Raw genomic sequence first — 22,163 nt, 5'->3', positions numbered from 1 at the left:
AATATTTATTTACATGTAGGTCCCTGCCACCCCCTGCCGGGCGGTAGGAGTATAAAACTGTAAAATGTGAAACAGAAAATATATTTCTATAAAAAACGTTTTTAAAAAATATAAAAATAAAAAAGCCGCTTCAGTTAACTGGTGGTGCAAGTGGACCGCACTGTGACTATTGGGTCTGTTAGGCAGATTTGGATTGGGGCTTGGGCCCTTGCGTGTGTTCAAGCCCGGCCTTACACTACTAGAGAACTGATCAATGCAAACAAGCTATCACACCATCGTGTGTGCGTGCGGGTAGTCTCATAGATTCATGTGCATGTCATCCTTCGGCTGGTGAGCATTGCCAACTGCATATATATTATGGTTTGTTTCAATAATGCTCATCACAATCAGTCTACTATTTCTGCATAATCCCTCACTTTCAGGGAGGAGTTCCCAGATTTGAAATACTATATTGGTTAGCAAAAGATTTCATAGAATAATGTATCTCCGATGGAATTTCTTGTGGAGCGCGATAATTGCCAAGAGCATGTGGAGCTGTGCCATGTTTTTTACGACTGCTCGATTAAACTTTTGACTTTTGTTCAAAGTACTCCCTAATTTTCTTTATTTATGTCGGTTTGTCACAAGTCAAATTTAGCCAATATTGATCAAGTTTGTAGAAAAGATAATAAATTTATCATACAAGGTTTGTTTCATTGAATTCACCATGCATAGAGTTTTAGTAGTTGTAGTAGTTGCCATATTTTTATATAAACTTAGTAAGAATTATCTAAATTTGACTTAAGACAAATTCTACGACATGTAACAGAAACGGAGCGAGTAATCTTCCTATCAAAATCATGGGTAGAAGCCAATCAATAATTATAGAACGACATGTGCGTATGGCGTTGGCAAATCCAATCACTCTACCGGGTTGGTTGGATCTCTCCAACTAACTTTGTTAACCAAAGTTTATCTTCCAATGAACCAGCACTACTGGAAGCGACCTGTTTCCCTAGAGCCAAAACCCTAGGGAAATGGTCGAAAAATCCTAGGGTAACCATTTTCAAAGGAAATTTGGTAGGGATACACTAGTAGGGAAAAAATTGACGGGAAATAAAGATTTACCTACTATTTGGACTCGAACTTGGGACGCTAGGGAACCTGCCAAAATGAATTAAAAAAAAAATCTTGCGGTCTGGCTTCTCCAAGCGTGCTCGTCGGCCCCACACCGTTTTCCTGCATCATCGCCGCCATGCTCCACTTGCCCGATGCTCCACTTGCTCGAGCACTGCGTGCGCCGTCACCGCGGTCCCCATGCAAAAGACCCTCCGCGCGCCGCCGCTGCTGCCTTCGCACTGTGCATCACCGCTGCTTCCCACGCACCACTGCGGCTCGCTGGTTGCCTCCTCCCCCCCCGCTGCCGGGCCGCTAGCCGCCGTGCCGAGTGCTACCACTGCCGAGCCGCGCGCCATGCCGTCGCGTGCTGATGCTACCGAACTGTACGCAGCCCCGCCGCGTGCCACTGCGCACCAACACTGTAGGGTCGGGCGCTGCACCGGTGCGTGCCATCCCGCCGCATGGCACACATACCAATGCTGCGAGGCCGCGCAGCCTAGCCACGTCCGCCGCGGGGTGCCCTGGCGCTACAGGTCCGAGCGCAGCCAGGCTACCCACCGTCCCGCCGAGCGCCGCCGCGCGCCACCGCGCGCCGACGCTACAGGGCTGGGGGCCGCCCGCAGCGTGACGTCCTGCTGCCGTGCTGCGGCTCGCTGCACGTCGGCGCTTCGGTGTTGTGCGCCGCCCTACCATGTCTGTCGTGGCTGTCGCCGGCACTGAAGCTCCGGGCACCGCACTACCGCTTGCCATCCCGACGCGGACTGCGGCACATCGGCGCTCCGGTGCCGCGCGCCGCCCCGCCACGTTCATCGTGGCGCTCACTGGCACTGCAGATCCAGGTGCTATCCTGCCGCTTGCTGTCCTACCCAAGGTTAACCAAACCGGTGGGAACCGGTCCGGTTTGACCGGTTACCGGTCAAACCGGTCCGGTCCGGTTCCGGTTCCGGCCGGTACCCAACCGGCCAAAATTCAAATTTTAAATTTGAATTCAAAAAATGAAAAATTCCCAAAAAATTCCTAAAAATACTTCAAGGTGTGATGAATCTAATGGTGTCAAATTTTCTCAAAAATTCATTCATTTAGTATAGTTTGTGGGAATTTAAAGTTAAATCAAAAAAGAAAAAGAAAAAAAATGGACCGGCCCATGAAGGCCCACCGATCAAACCGGTCAAACCGGCCGGTAAACCGGTCAAACCGGTCGGTAAACCGGTAAAACCGGCCGGTAAACCGGTTGCACGGGAGCTTTTGAATTTCAAACCGGTCAAACCGACCGGTAAACCGGTAAAACCGGCCGGTAAACCGGTCAAACCGGCCGGTAAACCGGTCGGAACCGGTTGCACGGGAAAATTTGAATTTATTTGAATTTGGATTTGAATTCAACCGGTTTCCACCGGTAACCGGTCAAACCGGTCCGGTAAACCGGAACCGGAGCCCGGCGGTTACCGGAAACCGGTTGGGAAATAAAACCCTGGTCCTACCACGATCGCCGAGCACCGGCGCTGCAAGGCTGCGCACTGCACCACCACGGCTTGAGAGAGAGTCGGAGGGGGGAGAGGGAACTCTGGGAAAGAGATTGGGCAGCATGGGAGACAGAGAGAGGTGGAGAGTGGCTGAGGGGGGAGGAGATGAGGAGAGAGAGAGGAGCTAGCACTACTAGAAAACGGGCCTTGGGCACCGGCTGAGAAATGCCAAAGGCACCGGTATCCCAACCGGTGCCCCGCAACCGCGACCATTGGCCTCTACTTAAGACATCGGGTTTTTTAACCGGTGCCTTAGACCTCCATTGGTACCGGTTGGAAATACCAGCCGGTACCAAAGAGGCTGCTTCGCTGACGTAAGGTGGCAGCCCCTTTGGTACCGGTTGGTATTTCCAACCGGTACCAATGACCTTTTCCCTTTTTTCCCAAATCCAATTTTGTTTGTTCTATTTATTACTGTTTATTCTTTTATAATTGCTAAACGCACTTAAGCTCTACAGTACTCTACGTTCATTGGTTGTTCGTGTTCGTTTTCAGAGAATATTTGAAACTAACTAAAAGTGAAATGCGAGCATATAATTAAGCTAATTACATGAACTAATATATTTACAAATTTACCACTCAATTGGCAAGCTACAGATTGAAATCAAAATAGACACCAATACTCAACATGTTCTCTGATACATTGTAAAGAGAGGTTCATTCATGTTCCCAGATTTGTTTAATAGAGAGGCACATGTAGAATGCATATCGGATATTACTCAGCATAAAACTTATCAAGTCGCTACCAAAGTTCTCAGATGTATTGTGGAGCAAGATTCATGCATAGTATATTAGATAGTAATCAGTAAGGACCTTAAGCAGTTTGGTATGGTTGCTACATCTAAGGGAAACAACATCTCAAGACAGTAGATGCTTGCAAAAGGGGAAGATCCATGCCTTTATAATCAGAGAGAGAGAGAGAGAGATCTATTGCGGTCAGCAAAAACATGCGCAGGAAGGATGTGATTTGGTGATGGAGTCAGTGTGCCCCTCAATAGCGGGGAGGAAGAAGAATGGGATCGCATCCACGCGAGCGTGAGGCAAAGAAGACGAAGCCACGAGGAGAGAGGCGGGAGCACATCAACGAAGGGAGGAGGCCGCCACGGTCGCCGGCCATGACGCCATTGCGCGTGCGCGCCGCCATGCCGCGCGTACGCCGGCGGGGAGGAAGGGCCGCGGGCCGCCGCCGCAGCGCGTGCGCGCTGCCGTGCCTCGCATCCGCCGGCGGGGACCTCTGCGGACGATGGCGCCAAAGCCGCGCGCCTGGAGGACGACGCCGTCGGTCGGGCCGGTCGCCGACGGCCGGGCTGAGGACTCCCGCGCCGCCGCTCTCCTGCAATGGCAGCGAGATCCAAGCGTGGGATCGCATGCACGCGAGTGTGAGGCAGAGAAGACGTAGCCACGAGGAGGGAGGAGGGGGCACATCGACGAAGGGAGGAGGCCGCCACGGTCGCCGGCCCCGACGCCGCTGCACGTGCGCGTCGCCGTGTCACGTGTACGCCGGCAGGGAGGGAGGGCCGCAGGTTGCCGCCGCGGCGCATGCGCACCGCCGTGCCGCGCATCCGCCGGCGGGGACCTCCGCGGACGATGGCGCCGAAGCCGCGCGCCTGGAGGACGACGCCGTCGGTCGGGCCGGTCGCCGATGGCCGGGCTGAGGACTCCCGCGCCGCCGCTCTCCTGCAATGTCGGCGAGGTCCTGCCTTCCCCAAACCCTCCCAAACCCTAGGCCACCGCGAGAGGAGGAAAACGAAAGCGGAAAAGAGGCAGGAAGGGAACGGGCGGTGTCCCGTGGAGACAGAGGCAGCGCATCGTGGCGAGGCCCGCGTGGATCAGAGGCGGTGCGGCACCAAAGAGGCCCACACGTAGAGCACGGAGCGCGACCTCGGCAAGAGGGCAGAGTGAGGAACCCATGGCCCGTGTCGCGCGTCCTCTGCCCGGCACGTGTTGCGACGGGAGCAGCGGGTTGCTCTCGCCGCTCCCTCTCCATGGTGCACAGTGACTAGAGTATTAACAAAGTGTCTCACCTATCAAAGTGATATTGGATGTAGTGACATCTCTACGACATAGTAAAAAATGACTCTACAATTATGTAGAGACAACGTAACCTAAAATATCTCTACAAGCTAAAAATAATATCTCTACTTGCATGTTTTGTTGTAGTGTAGTATCACTACTTCAGAAATCTTTACAGAGGCGGGCAAAAAAAAACATTAATCGAGGTAGTTATTGCAACCGTCTCGGAGCAATGGTCATAGTTAATCGTGCCTTAATGGAGGTAGTTTCCTTGCCCGCCACGGTTAATCAAATAAAAAATTAAAACAAAAAGAAAAAGCCTGCCGAGCCCATCATAAGCCTGTCGAGCCAACCACAGACCCTGCCGAGCCCATCACGGCCCATCGCCGTGCCTGGTGCTGCTCCACCACCACCGTCAGCTCGGCTGCTGTCCTCCCGCGCTGCCTCTGCTTGATTGCTGCCCTTCTCGCCACAGCCGCCGCCGCCGCTCCGGGTCGAGGCCACCATTGTTCGGGCCACCGTGGTCGCTCCAGGTGCCGGCCGCCGTCCTTCGCGCTGCCGCCGCCGCTCCAGGCCACGGCTCAGCGGCGTCAGCGCTGCCGCCGCCCCTGCTCTGAGGCGCTGCTCCGTGCCGCCACTGCTGCTCGGCTCCGGCGCCAGTAGTCGGAAGGGAGAGGAAGGGCCGGGGCAGAGGAAGAGGGCCGTGCGTGAGTGCGGGAGGGAGTGGAGAGGGTGAGGAAGGGCGGCAACTGACTGTGGTGGAGGGGGAGAGAGAGAAGTGTGGCACTCCAAACCCTAAGAGATATATATACACTAAGCGGGATATCGGGCCAGGATGGGATGTTTGGCCTTTTAGTTGAGTCTGTATTTTCTGAGGCAAGCCTTATAGTGCGCCCGTGTTGGTTAATCGATTAACTGAGGCATTTGCTTTAGAACAACCGCTTCAGTTAATCAATATTAACTGAGACGGGCTTTTTAAGTGTACCCGCCACAGTTAATCCATTTTGCGAGATGGTTTCTTTTAAACACTTCAGTTAATAAAAACTGACCTCCTCGGATGTGTTAAAAAAGGGTCACCATAAACTATTTTTTGTAGTAGTGTGTCTCATACAACTCAAGACATATTTTGAAGTTATCACAATCTTAATATTTATATACACTAAAATGTATTTGACATATTCTTTCGGTATCTGTAGATCAAAATAACCATAGCGTAGAAATTTCACTTTTTTTACTTTTTTGCTATATTTAAAGATTTAAATGGATTTTCGGAATGAAAACAAAAAATATTTGTATAGGCTAGTCACGGCGTCACTCGCCCCTAAAAATAAATTTGTAGGGGCGGGTCATGGCTTCACCAGCCCCTACACATCATTTTCAAAGTTACTATAAAGAAATATCATGTCTCATAGAGTCACAAGTGTTTGTGTAGTATGGTGGAGAGGAGGGTACGTGCAAAGCTTGAGACAAGTGGTTCGAACCTTATTTACGCAAATGCACATATTTCATAAAAAAAAGTTGTACCTCGATAGTAGATGGTCTTGTGGTGGTGGGCAGTTAGCTAGGATATTTTTTCTTTTTGCTTTTGATGTTTTCAAAAATTTTCTGATTTTTTTATTTTCTGAAAATGATTTGTAGGGGCGGGTACGTTACCCACTTGTACAAATCGATTTTTAGCTGTGAGAATTAGAGACAGATATCGCACCTGCCCCTAAAAATACAATCTTATACCCGCTCCTAAAAATATTTTTTGTAGTAGAATAAACGATGACGTTGCTTGCTTAATGTGATGGGTGAGGCGGCCGGAGTGGTTAAGCAACGAAGGCGCAACTAACGCTATGAATGGAGAGATTAGCAAGGCATCATCGTGTCCGTCCATGTTGGAAACGCGTCTTCATGGGTCTGGTGTGGTAGAGGTTGTCAGGTTCGGACTCTCACTTGGCAAGGTAGCTTTCATGTGTTTAGCCCGGGCTTTGGACCGGCGGTCAAGCAAGTGAATTTTTTTCAGTGGACTGATTAGCGGGTCACCTATTTTCTACTCCCTTCATTTCAAATTATAAGTCATTTTGGAATTTCTTGATGCATAGATTTTTTGCAATGTATCTAAATATAGTGTATATTTATTCTAGGTGTATAGTAAAAACTATGATCCAGAAAAAATACCAAAATGACCATTAATTCGGAATGGAGGGAGTAATGTCAATCAGGCAGTCTTTTTACCTCTTATGGAAGGAGACATGCATGCTTGTGGCAAAATTGGTACAATTGAGCAAATGAAAGTAGTACCCTATCTGAAGCTTATACCACCCTTTCAGTTCTGGCTCTTAATCTCTGGGACCCACGATATTCTAGGTGTTCCTTAGGACACATCATCAAACTGCCAATGTATGAACACCCAAGATTATCGCCGGTTGTACTTGTAGCCCATGTGCAACACGAATAATTGTAACGACCTTCGCGCCGACCCGATAATGCATGAAAAAAATGTACCCAATCTTCAGCATCAGCAGGACGTCTGTGCCCCCCAGCACTGGCGGCCACTAGTATAAAGGCGACCCATCCCCTGTGCTTTCTTCGCACCACAACCCAAACGCACTCCACTTTCCAAGCACATTTCCAAGACGCTCAAGATCGAGTAGCCACCATGGCGCGGCGTTCTCTAGCTCTTCTCGCCGCCGCCCTTGCGATTTTGCAGGTCGCCTCGGCGAGGTCCTGGCTCAGACAATTCACCACAGACGGCACCGTGCGCATGGGAAGCGACGCTTCGGGCCAGCAGGTGGTGATGCTCAACCTAGACCGGAGCTCCGGCGCCGCCGGCCTAAACTCCAAGCAGCAGTTCCTCTACGGCGAGTTCAGCTTCGAGATGAAGCTCATCCGGGGAAACTCCGCCGGCACCGTCTCATGCTTTTACGTAAGTCGATCAGCTTTCTCCCGACTCGCACAAAACCTCTCACTGGATCCGCAGATAACTCACAGATGCTGCTGCTTTGTGGACAATTGCAGCTTTCGTCCGGCACCGACGACTGGCGCGACGAGATCGACATGGAGCTCTTGGGCAACTCAAGTTGCCAGCCCGTTGTACTCAACACCAACGTCTGGGCCAATGGTGACGGCAAGAAGGAGCACCAGTTCGACCTCTGGTTCGACCCCTCGGCCGACCACCACACCTACACCATCATCTGGAACCCCAGCAACATCCTCTTCAAGGTCGACAACGTCTTCATCCGCTCCTTCAAGCGCTACGCCGACCTCCCCTACCCGAGCTCCAAGCCCATGACCCTGCATGCTACCCTGTGGGACGGCAGCTACTGGGCCACCGAGAAGGGCAAGGTCCCCATCGACTGGAACAACGCGCCCTTCGTCGTCTCCTACCGGAGCTTCTACGCCAGCGCCTGCGTCAGCGGCGGCGCGTGCCACGCCGGCAGGGATGGCTGGATGAGGAAGCAGCTCAGCCGCGCCGAGTTGGGGACCGTGAAGTGGGCGGAGCGCAACTACATGCGCTACAACTACTGCCAGGATGGGTGGAGGTTCCCGCAGGGGCTCCCAGCTGAATGCAGCCGCAGCTAAGCTGAGTCCTCCGCCTTTTGATCCAGAGCTGGGCACCTATTGCTATTGGTTCTTATTTTTATTGGATTTATGGTTCGTGTTCTTCTTTGCAAAGTTGTGATAAATAGCAGCCCCGCCGCAACGTGTGGGCGGTTGGACACCTAGTTTTTCCTCAAGAAAGAAAGCATGCGATTTTTATGTGTCTTTGGATACCGCAATACAATTGTTCAAGTGAGCTGTGAGAATCTTCGTTCCTAAAGTCAAGGAGCAAAGCAAATATCATTATAGTAAAAGGGAATACTACAAAATGTTCCATCACTAACTGAGAGGATACAATTAAAAAACCTATATTGCACATTTGCACTACACTGCAGACCATCTCATCCGTGTCAGCCCGAAGCGCACCGAACATTGATCCAGAAGATCCGTGCCAGTAATTTTTTTGGTTATCAGTTAGTTTCTGTGCCGGCACTTATTACTGACGACATCACCGAACTCATTTTTGCTGTTCTTCCATGGATAGAAGATGTTAAATCATTTATCTTGCCAGACCGTTCCAGCCCCCGCGTCGTCTCTCCCGTGGGAGGCGACTTTTTTTTTTAGAAAAGGGAAACTTTATTAACTTCAAGTCTGATACATCGAGGTGTATATATTGTCTTAAAATGTTCCGGCCTCTGCCCTAACGACACACAATCCTTTAAAAAGTTTTGGAATAGCTATCAATCCTAAGATTAGACTGCCACCCATGTACCCGGGCAAAAAAATCATTGGCCACCTGGGCCAAAAAATGCGATGCCGCCACAAGGGTGTCATGCGAAGAAGGCCGTTGTGGGATAGCCCATGTTTGTAGCCAATGTGTAGTCGCAAAGATAACCTGCAAGAAAGAATGTTTTTGTTATAAAAAAACCACCACATTTCTGCAGCGCCAAATAGACCAGCAGAGGGCTGCAGCACCTACAAGGACAAGTGGTTTGTAATCTTTTAGTATACCATTCAACCAGTTTCCAAACATATTAGATACACTACTTTGTTTAGGCAAATCCCAAGCCACGTAGACCGAGGCCCATACCAATCGTGTAAAGTGGCAATCAAAGAAAAGATGTTGTATTGTCTCATCTTCATGACAAAAGCAGCATTGTTGGCTCCCTTGCCAATTGCGTCTTGCTAGGTTGTCTTTTGTAAGTATGACCCCCCCATTTTAGGTACCATAGAAAGATCTTGATCTTTGATTGTATTTGGGATATTCTGATGTATTAGTCCGAGGTAATGTGATTTTACAGTAAAAACACATGTTTGGTGTAGATTCTATTTGAAATCATCCCATTCGTGATTAAGTGTAATGTTAGCTAGGCGTGTAGCAAGGTTATTCCACATTACTAATTTGCTGCCAATTAGATCTCTTCGCCAAGATAGATTGGGGGGGTACCTGAACACACACAGTACCTCAGCCACCGTATTCTGTTTTTTGCGAACAATGTTATAAAGTTGTGGGTATTGTTCGCGAAGGGATCTATTACCCAACCATTCATCTTCCCAAAATCTTATCTGAGAGCCATCCTTAATGATGAAGGTGCCGAATTTTAAGAAGTTTGCTTTGACCTTCATTAGGCTTGCCTAGAAATGTGAATCCCCACTCTTCCATTGGACTTGTACTAAAGGTTTATTCCTAAGTACTTATTACATGGGAGACGACTTGGGTGGCACCCCTAACGTCCTTCGCCGCCACCCCCTCCCAGACTTTCTCTCCACCACGCCACCGCAGGAGCAGGGTCCCGGAAGTCCGTATGTCTGCTAGGAAGCAGTGGCGGTGGCGGGGCTTCTTCATCAGTAGGCTTGCTCCCGCTCAGGTGGAGGATGCTGCAGCATCGACCATGCGAGCAGTGGCGGCGGTGATCCGGGCCTGAAGATCCGGCACCTATGGGGGTGGATCTACGCGGTGCGGCAGCGGAGCGGTCCTTTGGCGGGTCCGGTAAGTAGCACTAGCGGCGGCCGCGTGTGGCTTGGTGGTGATGCTCCCTTCTACATGCGGCGGCACCCTGGCCTGAAGTTATGTGATCTTGCGGAGGCGACGGCTAATCGCAGTGCGGGCGCGAAGAAGGTGCGCTGGCCTGGCTGCAAGGAAGTGTGGGCGCGGTGTTGTCGGCTATCAGCAGCGGGGCCGCGTGGGGCGGCAGTACTTGCTATCCCTGGCGAGCTTCATGGTGATGTGGGCGGTGGCAAGCTAGCTTGAGCTGGGCGTGGGGCGGGGCCTGGCTCACGTCGTGGAGGAATACTTCTTCCAGGAGGTGGCCACGGAGGTGATGTGGTCGTGTGCGGCGTTCCTGGGTGGCGACACAGTCGGGCCAACTACGGACTTGCTCGCCCAGTGCCTGGAGGTGCGACAACTGCAATTTCTCGCAGCTGAGCGGCTAGGCCCGGCTTGACGGCGATGGCCTCGTGCGCAATAGGAATGGAATGGCGGTGGTTTGCGGCTGGGTGAGAGGAGGAGCGGCGGCGGCACCACCCTGGCTTGGTTGCCTTGGCTACGATCTAGGAGTGCCGAACTGTGAGTGTGGAGCATGGGGAGCAATACTCCGGGCGAAAGCCCTTACCGTATTTCCTGCCGGCGTACATGACGGCGGTGCCCTATGGCGTCGTTCCCCACGCTGGGAAGCGTCACATCGAAGCTCCAACCCTATTGCCTGGGTTTCTCTGGGTGAAAACCTCTAGTTCCTGGACGAGTGATAGCGGAGCCCTCAACGTTGTACCCTTCTTGGAGGCATCATCTCTAGATACCTATCCCAGCCCTTGGCATTTCTGGTTCATTAGTCATGGGCGGTCGCAGTCAGTGGCGGCAATCTCTCTTCTTGGCAAGCTGAACGGGTGTTGTTTACCCAACATGTAGGTTTTCACGTGGCTATGGTGGCGGTCGAAGGTTCCCGCATGATTGTCAATTGTGGTTGCTTGCAGCGGACCGCGGCGGTTGGCGTTGCTTGGCATCCGTCAGTGCGGAGTGGGACTGCATGGGAGGACAGCGCTTGTGGCATCCACATTGTGGGTTGTCCAGCTTGGCTAGACTATCTGATGTGGTACATCACCGGAAGATGGCGCAAGCGACTTCTTCGACATGCTAACATGGCAACAGAGACTTTTTACGCGGGACAACTGAGGTTTCCCAACCAAGACAAATTAAGATTTCTGTAGTAGTGGTAGTGACTCAGCGGTTTGACGGAGATCCAGGGTGGCAGGGCAAATTCACCCACCACCCTGACGGTAACTTAAGAAACAGATCCGTGATGTGGAAACTGAGGTGGGCGTGCCATGGTCCCCGCGTGCAGTGTTTCCTTGAGGCGACGAGAGTGAGGTGGAGTGTCCAACGGTAGATGTGGTGAGGCCCCTGTGTTTTGTGTTATCGAGGTGGCGACTATGAGGCAGCCCGTGAGAGGTCCGGATTCGGTATATAGAAAAAATCTTAGTTGCTTTTGTATATAGAAAAAAGCCCGTGAGAGGTACGACATTGCCTCTCCCGGTTTCCTTAGCTTTTGTATATAGAAAAGCTTAGTTGCTTATACACAAGAAAAAGCTTTTAATCCAAACAAATTCTACGAATACACAGCGGAAATTCCTAAAAATGTCCCAAGCACTTCCAAAATTCATCCATGTGCTCACCATCTTGTAGACCTTTAGGTATGATATTAATCAAAATAACAGATCCTTGTATTTATTTAAGGAATAAATGCATTTAAAAAAAATTATAATCCTCAATCCTAGCTAACGCTATGATGATATTTGATATTCACTACTGGAAAAGTGCCCATAGGCACCGGTTGGTAAAGGGCTAAGGTACCGGTTCTTGAACCGGTACCCTGAAATCGAGACCAAAAGTCACGGTCATGAGCACCGGGTAGAAGAACCGCGGTTGGTAAAGGGCTAAGGTACCGGTTCTTGAACCAGTACCCTGAAATCGAGACCAAAAGTCACGGTCATGAGCACCGGGTAGAAGAACCGGTGCCTAAGGCTAGTATTTTTTTTGGCAAAAGTGGTTGGGTGGGATTCGAACTCAGGATCTCTTGCCTCACATGAACCCTTCTTACTATCTCGCCTACATATCACTTTTGATAGGAAGATAGATAATTTTCTGTTGAAATAACTCATGGATGAGCCTAGGGTACCAATTGGTAACACCAACCGGTACCTAAGGCTCATCCATAGGCATTAGTTGGTGGTACCACCGGTACTAATGTAAAAGTTACCACCCGGTACCTATGGAGAACCTTAGCAACCGGTACCTAAGACTCATCCATAGGTCACATTCCCATCCACCTCAAAAGTACCAGTACGAAGATGAACCTAGCATAGATACTGGTTAATCTTCATTCTAGTACTTTTAGGGTGGACCTTTGGCGTGTTTTGTACTAGTGATTGCAAATGTAAAAACCATAAAACAATATATTCCTTAAGGATCACACGATATCTAAATATGGTACGTACTCCATGTAAGGACAACATTCAAACAATTTACATTTAATATTCTTGCAGTTCAATGTACTCCCTCCGTCCTAAAATGTAGGTCATTATAGAGTTTTTAGGACAGATTATGATTGTGTAGAAAAGACTCTTCTACCCCTAATTATTATGTATTGGAACTCTATTTGGGTCATTAAATATGTGCTAATTAAAGTAGTATGCCATTTTCCCATGCACCTCCCCCACATGCACCTCCTCTACATGGTTGCATGCACGTCTTTTATTAAGAAAAACCTGAAAACGATGCACAATTAAGATGGTTGGATCCACTTTCAACCTAGAATGACTTATATTTGAGGACAAATTTTGAATTCTAGAATGACCTATATTTCAAGACGGAGGGAATAAATTGTTCGAATGTTGTCCTCACATGGAGTATTGTCAGCCAATACACCGCGCGCTGTAAGTGAAATTTGTCAGCCAATAGACAGTTTCAAGTGAAATGCCAATAATACATCTGTATGTAGGTGAAAGTAATAGCTTCAACCGCTAAGGGTGTCATTATTAGTTTTGGAGCATAATCTGAGGCCACAATAAAAGCAATTACAAATTTACAATCAATGTCCAGCAACGACGTACAACTGGCGGCACATTGTTCCACCACTCTTCCACGGTACGTAACCAGATGGATACACTCACGCGCTACACAAACTCGACAGAAGAGAATTTAAAATCTAGAAGCCTCCAGATAAAAAATCTCAAGCCGTGTTTAGTTCGAACCCAAAATTTTTTTACGATAGAATCTTAATAATTTGAGGAACTAAATGAAGTCTATTTATAAAACTTTTTTCACAGATGGGTTGTAAATCGCGAGACGAATCTAATAATGCTAATTAATTCATAATTAATCAATAATTAGCGGATAGTTATTGTAGCATCACTATTGCAAATCATGAATTAAGTAGGCTCATTAGATTCATCTCGCGATTTACAGCCCATCCATATAAAAAGTTTTGTAAATAGATTTCATTTAGTACTCCATGTATATGTCGAAATATTCGATGTGATGTTTTTTTTGTTTACAGAGTTTATGAGCCTCATTGTTGCAACTGTTTGCAGGCTTGCAGCTATTGCGAGATCCGCGGCCGCTGCGCTTTACGTTACCAGCTAACTCCTGGCAATCTGTCGTCTGTCTCCACTCCAGTTGGACGCATGGACGGGCTGGACTTGACAGGAACTGAGTAAGGTCTTGTTTAGATCCCAAAATGTAAAATATAATTTTTTTAAATCACTTGCATGATGTACTAAATATAGTTAAAAAATAAATCATATTACACAAATGGACTGTAAATCGCGAGACGAATCTAATGAGCCTAAGTATGACGTGATTAGACACTAAATTGCTACAGTAATGCTATAGTATACATGCTCTAATGATGGATTAATTAGACTCATTAGATTCGTTTTGTGATTAGTCTACATTTAATATTTTAAATATTGAAGTTTTTTTTCTAAAAACGTAAAATGCAAAGTGATCTAAGAGCATCTCCAATAATTTGTCAAATTGGTTTCCATCATTGGTTTTTGACAAAAATAAGAAAAAATAGGTCTCCAACAGTTTGCTATCTCCCTTGCCATCTTTTGCCAACTTGGAAAATGCAGCCGTTCCACGCGCAAATATGCGCGCTGGCTACCGTCGCGCAAATTGCATGCTGCTCCTGCTGTACACTGCTGCTCCTGCCGATTACACACGAGCTGCTCGACCTGCATAATCATTGCCTGCTCTTATTGTATGCTGCTGCTCCTGACTTGATTGGACGTACTAGTAGAAGATTACGCTGCTGCTGATCCATGTCTCATCCTTGTCTCCTGCTCTTGATCCATTACACACTCGTATATTTATTTAAAATATATTTGATTGAACACTCTCCAGGCATGGCTCCTGGCCCGGGGTAAATGGATCAACAACAATTTAAAGCTTCGATAAACGGTTGGGAAGAGATCTGGATGGAGGAGAGGGCCGGAACGGAGAAGAACGCTACGCGCGAAGCAAAGAAACCGACCATGATAAGTCTTGTGGGCCTTCTTTTTTATTTTGCCAAGTCTAAAATAGCAAATTATTAGAGATGGACTATTTTTTTATTTGACATATAGTTTTGGGAGTTGCCAAGTAAAATTTGGCAACTCTGGGAGATGCTCTAAACACACCCTAACTTGCCAGCTGCCAGTTGCCACGCCGCATCAGCTCTCTATTATTAAAAGCTTCCCTCGTCCGTGTCCCTCCCCGCGTCAGTTCCCAATGGAGCACCCGTCTCCGCCGGAGACCGCGGCGGCGGCGTCCTCGCAGCGCGACGTGGAGCCGTCGTCTCTGCCGCCGCCGGCGCCGCAGAGGCTGCGCTGCGCTGTGCAGCATTACGAGTGGGGCCGGCGCGGGGCTGCCTCCCTCGTCGCTCGCCTCGCCGACGACCAGGACCCCGACTTGGCCCGGCCATACGCTGAGCTCTGGATGGGCACGCACTCGTCGGGCCCCTCCACGCTCCTCGACGACGGCGAGCTCCTCAGGGACTGGCTCGTGCGGAAACCCGACGCGCTCGGCCCCGCCGCCGCCGCGCGGTGGGGAGGCGAGATCCCATTCCTCTTCAAGGTATATAGCATCGGTCAACTGATGATTGACTCGGCGTACGTTTTGGCTTCGTCCGTGTCGAACGCCGGTTAACTCGATCGGCGACGCCTGGTCAATTTGCAGGTGTTATCGGTGGCCAAGGCGCTCTCGATCCAGGCGCACCCGGACAAGAAACTCGCCGAGGCGCTGCACGCGCTGCGGCCTTCCATCTACAAGGATGATAACCACAAGCCCGAGATGGCCATCGCCATCCCTGAGTTTCGGCTGCTTTATGGCTTTGCGGGCATGGAGGTATGACATGTCTCCAGAACCTGAACTACTGTATAATCTCAATTTTGGTTTGTCTCTCTCTCTCCTACCCCGTTTCTTTATCTCCGAGGAAACTTGTTCTATTTTATTTAATGTTCTAGTCTGCAAAGGACACATCCTTACCTACTACCTCGCAGTTCCAAATTATAATTCGTTTGATGTTTTGACCTTAAGTTTGAATACTAGTCTTATTCAAAAATATTGTGTAAACATAGTCAAATTTAAATTATTTTTAAAGTACTTTTATTAATAATGCAAGCCACAACAAAATAAGTGATATTTTGCACAAAAATTTAAATAAGATGTCAAATTTGGGGTAAAAAAGTTAAACAAATTATAATTTGGGGGCAGAGGAGGTATAAATTAACATACCCTTTATACAATCAAGGAGCTCAAGGATGTCCTGAGGACTGTACCTGAAGTTGAAGGGCTAGTTGGGCATGAGCATGCAGGCAAGCTGATGAGCTTGAAGGAGTATGATGAGGGTAATGAAATAAAATCCAGTTTGCAATCAGCTTTTGCTAAGCTAATGGCAGCAAGTAAAGAGAAGGTTTCTGAAGCACTTTCCAAACTGATCCGTCGCCTGAATATTGAGAGCAAGGTGAAAATTTTTCTTAGCTCATAATTGCTGTGATCTCCTACAGTTTGTTATGACATCAGTTTTACTAACGTCCACCTTCATATCCTGGAGGTTGCTAGCAAATTTGTCTCGCTCTGGTTCTTTTTTTTTTATGATGCATTAACGTCTTCCTAATTCATGTTCCGTGAAAAGATATTTAGGTGCTACTATCTTTTAAATGATGAAAAAGTTGTTCAGGAGACGTTGAGTCCTTCATCAGTATCTTCATTTCTATATATAGCTCTATCGAGCTACGAACTATACAGATGGCAAAATAGTGAAAAAACGAAAAACAGTGAACCCCCATTTTTCAAATGCTCCCATAGATGGCATCATACCATAAGATGTCTCATCAGGGTGGAATATCTGCATCTGTTGGCTCGTTGCCACTTATGATCAAGTGAATGGTAATAATTCTACATGTTAATTGGGCAACTCTGATGGTGGCACTCTAGCACAGGAACAGGCTTTTAGCGGAGTATATCAGGTGAAAACACCACGGATTTTGAAACTGGCACAAATATGTCAAAACGCATGCCTAGAAGCTTTGCTTTTTTTTTGAAACTTGGCATCTATACCTGAGATTGTGAAACACATCGATGCAAAAACTCAAATTCAAACTCATTCGATCTTAATACATATGAAAACGAAAATTTTATGTGCATATCTACGACATGACAAAATTTGTTACCTAGTACATATGTAGGAGGAAATTTTGTATGTAGTGCATATGCACCTGATATTTGTCATTTTCACGTGAGTTAAGCTGTAGGTATGAACTTGAGGGGTTTCCACCTCAGCTTACAGTCAACACTCAACACCATTAAGTGCCAAACGTGGGTAGTATAGGTTAAATGCAAAAATGAGATAATATTAAGGTTGAACATATAGCTTACAAGATGATCATTTGCGGCTTGCAAAGCTAATTATCATGTTGGTTCAGATACATTTAGAATATTCTTTTTTTATTTTTGACAGATGTTAACATTATGTTTCCTTGAAAATAAAAAAGAACACATGTTTAGCATAACTGACAAAGTTGATCACAAAGCCTCAAAGATATATATTGCTTTTGTGACATGAACAATTGGAAACTGCAAACATTTACTACTAATAACATGTAGTTGTAAATCAGACGAAGCTTGAAATTTCTCCTTGCTAAAAGGCACCCCAAGGTTGCCATTTTTGTCTTCATCGTGCCATTACCCCTTTTGTTTGGATTGCATGATTTAAATGATTTTTTACAGGTCGTTTTTCTGTTACGGTGAGACATTTGCACCCGTGTTCCCTATTTTTTCATATGACATAATTTTGAAGTTCATTTACCAACCAACTTTTTTGGCACATCAAGTATAGTTGGGCCACCCAGTATTTTGGAAGCAGGTGTTAAATCTCAACAAACACCGCATATAAATTGAGTGTATAGGCGGTAAACTGCTGCATTCCATAATTATAGGCTGCTATCTGTGACAATTCAAATATTTGCAATTTTCTATGGTTGGAAAAGATCCTTGGATGGTGCTAACTCATAAGCTTGTAGACAGCCAGGCTACTTGTTTTTTCAAAATAAATATGTTTGCCTCATCATGCTTTCTTTATCTATCCAGATTAGAACCTTAACAGATAAAGAACAGCTGGTTTTGTCACTGGAGAGACAATATGAAGATGATATTGGTGTCATAGCAGCACTTTTCTTTAACTACGTCAAACTTGGTCCTGGTGAAGCACTTTATATTGGTGCAAATGAACCGCATGCGTATCTCTCTGGGGGAATGCATTGAATGTATGGCCACCTCAGACAATGTTGTCCGTGCTGGTTTGACTCCTAAGTACAAAGATATACAAACTCTCTGCTCAATGCTAACATACAAACAGGTCAGTGCCGTTATTACTATCGTGTCACGTCTAATATTTATATATATTTTACTTGTTCAACCTGTAAGCTAGGTTTAGGAATTATGTATTTGGCAAGTACATCCTTCACGTTTGCAATGTTGCCAGTTAGAGGCGGAGCCAGAATTTGGATAAGGGGGGCTCATTTTCTTCTCTCTTTCCCTTCGTCTTCCTCTCTTCTCCTTCTTCCTCCTCTTCGCTATGCCAAAATTTCTTAGGTGTGTGTATGTGGGGGGGGGGCTTGCCTCCAGTGGACAACATTGGGGTAGGGGGGGCCCACGCTGGCTCCACCCCTATTGCCAGTGATCTTCTCTGACCTATAATGTTGAACAACACAAGTTAGTACCTAATAAATTCACTAGGTTCATAATATATATTATCTTTGGTGTTAAAAAAGTATATGTTTTTGGAGAATAATCCTAGTTGTTTTCCCATATACACGCATTCATGGAAAACATTGAAATTTGGAAGTATTTTTTTGAATCAAGTAAATGAAATGAGCACATCTGTCAAGTCAAGAAACAAAAACTGGCTGATCGGCTCTTCAAAGCTAGCTAGCTAGGCTTGTAATTTGCTTCTTTGTTCTTATATTTTGTCAGTGTCATCAATCATGCATAAGAGCCTTTTCATGCAGGTATTCCCGGAAATCTTGCAAGGCGTCCGTGTGCAGCCATACGTAAGACGCTACACCCCTCCATTTGATGAGTTTGAGGTCGATTGCTGCTTGGTACCTGCCGGTGAACTGGTTATCCTATCCTCGGTGCCGGGCCCATTTGTCTTTGTCGTTATAACCGAGGAAGGTAAGCTCCAGGCAGATTCTCTATCTTCTGATGGAAAAAGAGCAAAGGAAGGCGATGTTTTCTTCGTGCCAGCATACACTGAGGTTAAGCTCTGGGCTGGGGTAAACAGCAGCTTCTTCAGTTAACGCGACTTTTTTATTTTTATATTTTTTAAAAATGTTTTTTACAGAAATATATTTTTGATTTCACATTTTACAGTTTTATACCCCTACCGCCCAGAGGGGGGCGGCAGAGATCTACATGTAAATAAATATATTTTTTTTTACGCGGAGGCTCCTGGCGGAAGCCTGCCGCCCCCCTACCGGGCGGTAGTCACTTGCCTCCCCCCCCAAATATAAAATTGTTGCTTGTGCTAAAGGTGGTCACAAACCATGTGTCCAAGCATTTGGGTGGGAGCCCTCCTGCCTTGCGCTTCACAATCTCATGTTAGTTTTCCTCCGAAATTCCAATAGATTCATGCATCTTATAGGAATCCTAAATTTCATAGGGTAATCCGTTGTCCCAAATTAAAGGTAACATTGGAAATTTTGCTATAGGCTTAAAATTCGCAAAAAAAAATCCTACGTTTTTCCTTTGTTCCAAAAAGGGGGGCCTTAGTTTGAAAAAAGAGGTCTATTAGACCCACAAGATTAGCATTTTGTTCATTGTATCAAATTGGTCAGCCCCAAATGCTTGGATACATAGTTTGTGCCCACCTTTAGCACAAGCACCAATTTTATATTTGGGGGGGGGAGCCTGCCGCCCCCGCCGGGCGGGCGGGTTGCCTGCCGCACGGCAGGGGGCGGCAAACTCCCGCCAGGGGCCTTCGTGCAAAAAAAAAATATTTATTTACATGTAGGTCCCTGCCACCCCCTGCCGGGCGGTAGGAGTATAAAACTGTAAAATGTGAAACAGAAAATATATTTCTATAAAAAACGTTTTTAAAAAATATAAAAATAAAAAAGCCGCTTCAGTTAACTGGTGGTGCAAGTGGACCGCACTGTGACTATTGGGTCTGTTAGGCAGATTTGGATTGGGGCTTGGGCCCTTGCGTGTGTTCAAGCCCGGCCTTACACTACTAGAGAACTGATCAATGCAAACAAGCTATCACACCATCGTGTGTGCGTGCGGGTAGTCTCGTAGATTCATGTGCATGTCATCCTTCGGCTGGTGAGCATTGCCAACTGCATATATATTATGGTTTGTTTCAATAATGCTCATCACAATCAGTCTACTATTTCTGCATAATCCCTCACTTTCAGGGAGGAGTTCCCAGATTTGAAATACTATATTGGTTAGCAAAAGATTTCATAGAATAATGTATCTCCGATGGAATTTCTTGTGGAGCGCGATAATTGCCAAGAGCATGTGGAGCTGTGCCATGTTTTTTACGACTGCTCGATTAAACTTTTGACTTTTGTTCAAAGTACTCCCTAATTTTCTTTATTTATGTCGGTTTGTCACAAGTCAAATTTAGCCAATATTGATCAAGTTTGTAGAAAAGATAATAAATTTATCATACAAGGTTTGTTTCATTGAATTCACCATGCATAGAGTTTTAGTAGTTGTAGTAGTTGCCATATTTTTATATAAACTTAGTAAGAATTATCTAAATTTGACTTAAGACAAATTCTACGACATGTAACAGAAACGGAGCGAGTAATCTTCCTATCAAAATCATGGGTAGAAGCCAATCAATAATTATAGAACGACATGTGCGTATGGCGTTGGCAAATCCAATCACTCTACCGGGTTGGTTGGATCTCTCCAACTAACTTTGTTAACCAAAGTTTATCTTCCAATGAACCAGCACTACTGGAAGCGACCTGTTTCCCTAGAGCCAAAACCCTAGGGAAATGGTCGAAAAATCCTAGGGTAACCATTTTCAAAGGAAATTTGGTAGGGATACACTAGTAGGGAAAAAATTGACGGGAAATAAAGATTTACCTACTATTTGGACTCGAACTTGGGACGCTAGGGAACCTGCCAAAATGAATTAAAAAAAAAATCTTGCGGTCTGGCTTCTCCAAGCGTGCTCGTCGGCCCCACACCGTTTTCCTGCATCATCGCCGCCATGCTCCACTTGCCCGATGCTCCACTTGCTCGAGCACTGCGTGCGCCGTCACCGCGGTCCCCATGCAAAAGACCCTCCGCGCGCCGCCGCTGCTGCCTTCGCACTGTGCATCACCGCTGCTTCCCACGCACCACTGCGGCTCGCTGGTTGCCTCCTCCCCCCCCGCTGCCGGGCCGCTAGCCGCCGTGCCGAGTGCTACCACTGCCGAGCCGCGCGCCATGCCGTCGCGTGCTGATGCTACCGAACTGTACGCAGCCCCGCCGCGTGCCACTGCGCACCAACACTGTAGGGTCGGGCGCTGCACCGGTGCGTGCCATCCCGCCGCATGGCACACATACCAATGCTGCGAGGCCGCGCAGCCTAGCCACGTCCGCCGCGGGGTGCCCTGGCGCTACAGGTCCGAGCGCAGCCAGGCTACCCACCGTCCCGCCGAGCGCCGCCGCGCGCCACCGCGCGCCGACGCTACAGGGCTGGGGGCCGCCCGCAGCGTGACGTCCTGCTGCCGTGCTGCGGCTCGCTGCACGTCGGCGCTTCGGTGTTGTGCGCCGCCCTACCATGTCTGTCGTGGCTGTCGCCGGCACTGAAGCTCCGGGCACCGCACTACCGCTTGCCATCCCGACGCGGACTGCGGCACATCGGCGCTCCGGTGCCGCGCGCCGCCCCGCCACGTTCATCGTGGCGCTCACTGGCACTGCAGATCCAGGTGCTATCCTGCCGCTTGCTGTCCTACCCAAGGTTAACCAAACCGGTGGGAACCGGTCCGGTTTGACCGGTTACCGGTCAAACCGGTCCGGTCCGGTTCCGGTTCCGGCCGGTACCCAACCGGCCAAAATTCAAATTTTAAATTTGAATTCAAAAAATGAAAAATTCCCAAAAAATTCCTAAAAATACTTCAAGGTGTGATGAATCTAATGGTGTCAAATTTTCTCAAAAATTCATTCATTTAGTATAGTTTGTGGGAATTTAAAGTTAAATCAAAAAAGAAAAAGAAAAAAAATGGACCGGCCCATGAAGGCCCACCGATCAAACCGGTCAAACCGGCCGGTAAACCGGTCAAACCGGTCGGTAAACCGGTAAAACCGGCCGGTAAACCGGTTGCACGGGAGCTTTTGAATTTCAAACCGGTCAAACCGACCGGTAAACCGGTAAAACCGGCCGGTAAACCGGTCAAACCGGCCAGTAAACCGGTCGGAACCGGTTGCACGGGAAAATTTGAATTTATTTGAATTTGGATTTGAATTCA

The 22,163-nt window shown here is 47.6% G+C and overlaps 1 protein-coding gene and 1 pseudogene across 1 annotated transcript; both read left to right on the top strand.

Annotated features, from left to right (window-relative positions):
• The first annotated feature begins 7,217 nt into the window (after positions 1-7,217).
• LOC120678872 (xyloglucan endotransglycosylase/hydrolase protein 8-like) lies at positions 7,218-8,381 on the top strand. Its single transcript, XM_039960292.1, has 2 exons — positions 7,218-7,542; positions 7,635-8,381. Exons 1-2 carry the CDS (start codon positions 7,276-7,278, stop codon positions 8,196-8,198), a joined length of 831 nt encoding a protein of 276 aa, XP_039816226.1. The 5' UTR covers positions 7,218-7,275; the 3' UTR covers positions 8,199-8,381.
• A 6,541-nt stretch (positions 8,382-14,922) lies between these two features.
• On the top strand, positions 14,923-18,992 carry LOC120677985 (annotated as a pseudogene).
• The last annotated feature ends 3,171 nt before the right edge of the window (positions 18,993-22,163 follow it).

Source organism: Panicum virgatum, chromosome 6N (assembly GCF_016808335.1).
Source record: "Panicum virgatum strain AP13 chromosome 6N, P.virgatum_v5, whole genome shotgun sequence".
NCBI classification, from domain to species: Eukaryota; Viridiplantae; Streptophyta; class Magnoliopsida; order Poales; family Poaceae; genus Panicum; species Panicum virgatum.
The sequence above is the reverse complement of the archived record's forward strand: the minus strand, read 5'-3'. Positions and strand labels throughout refer to the sequence as shown.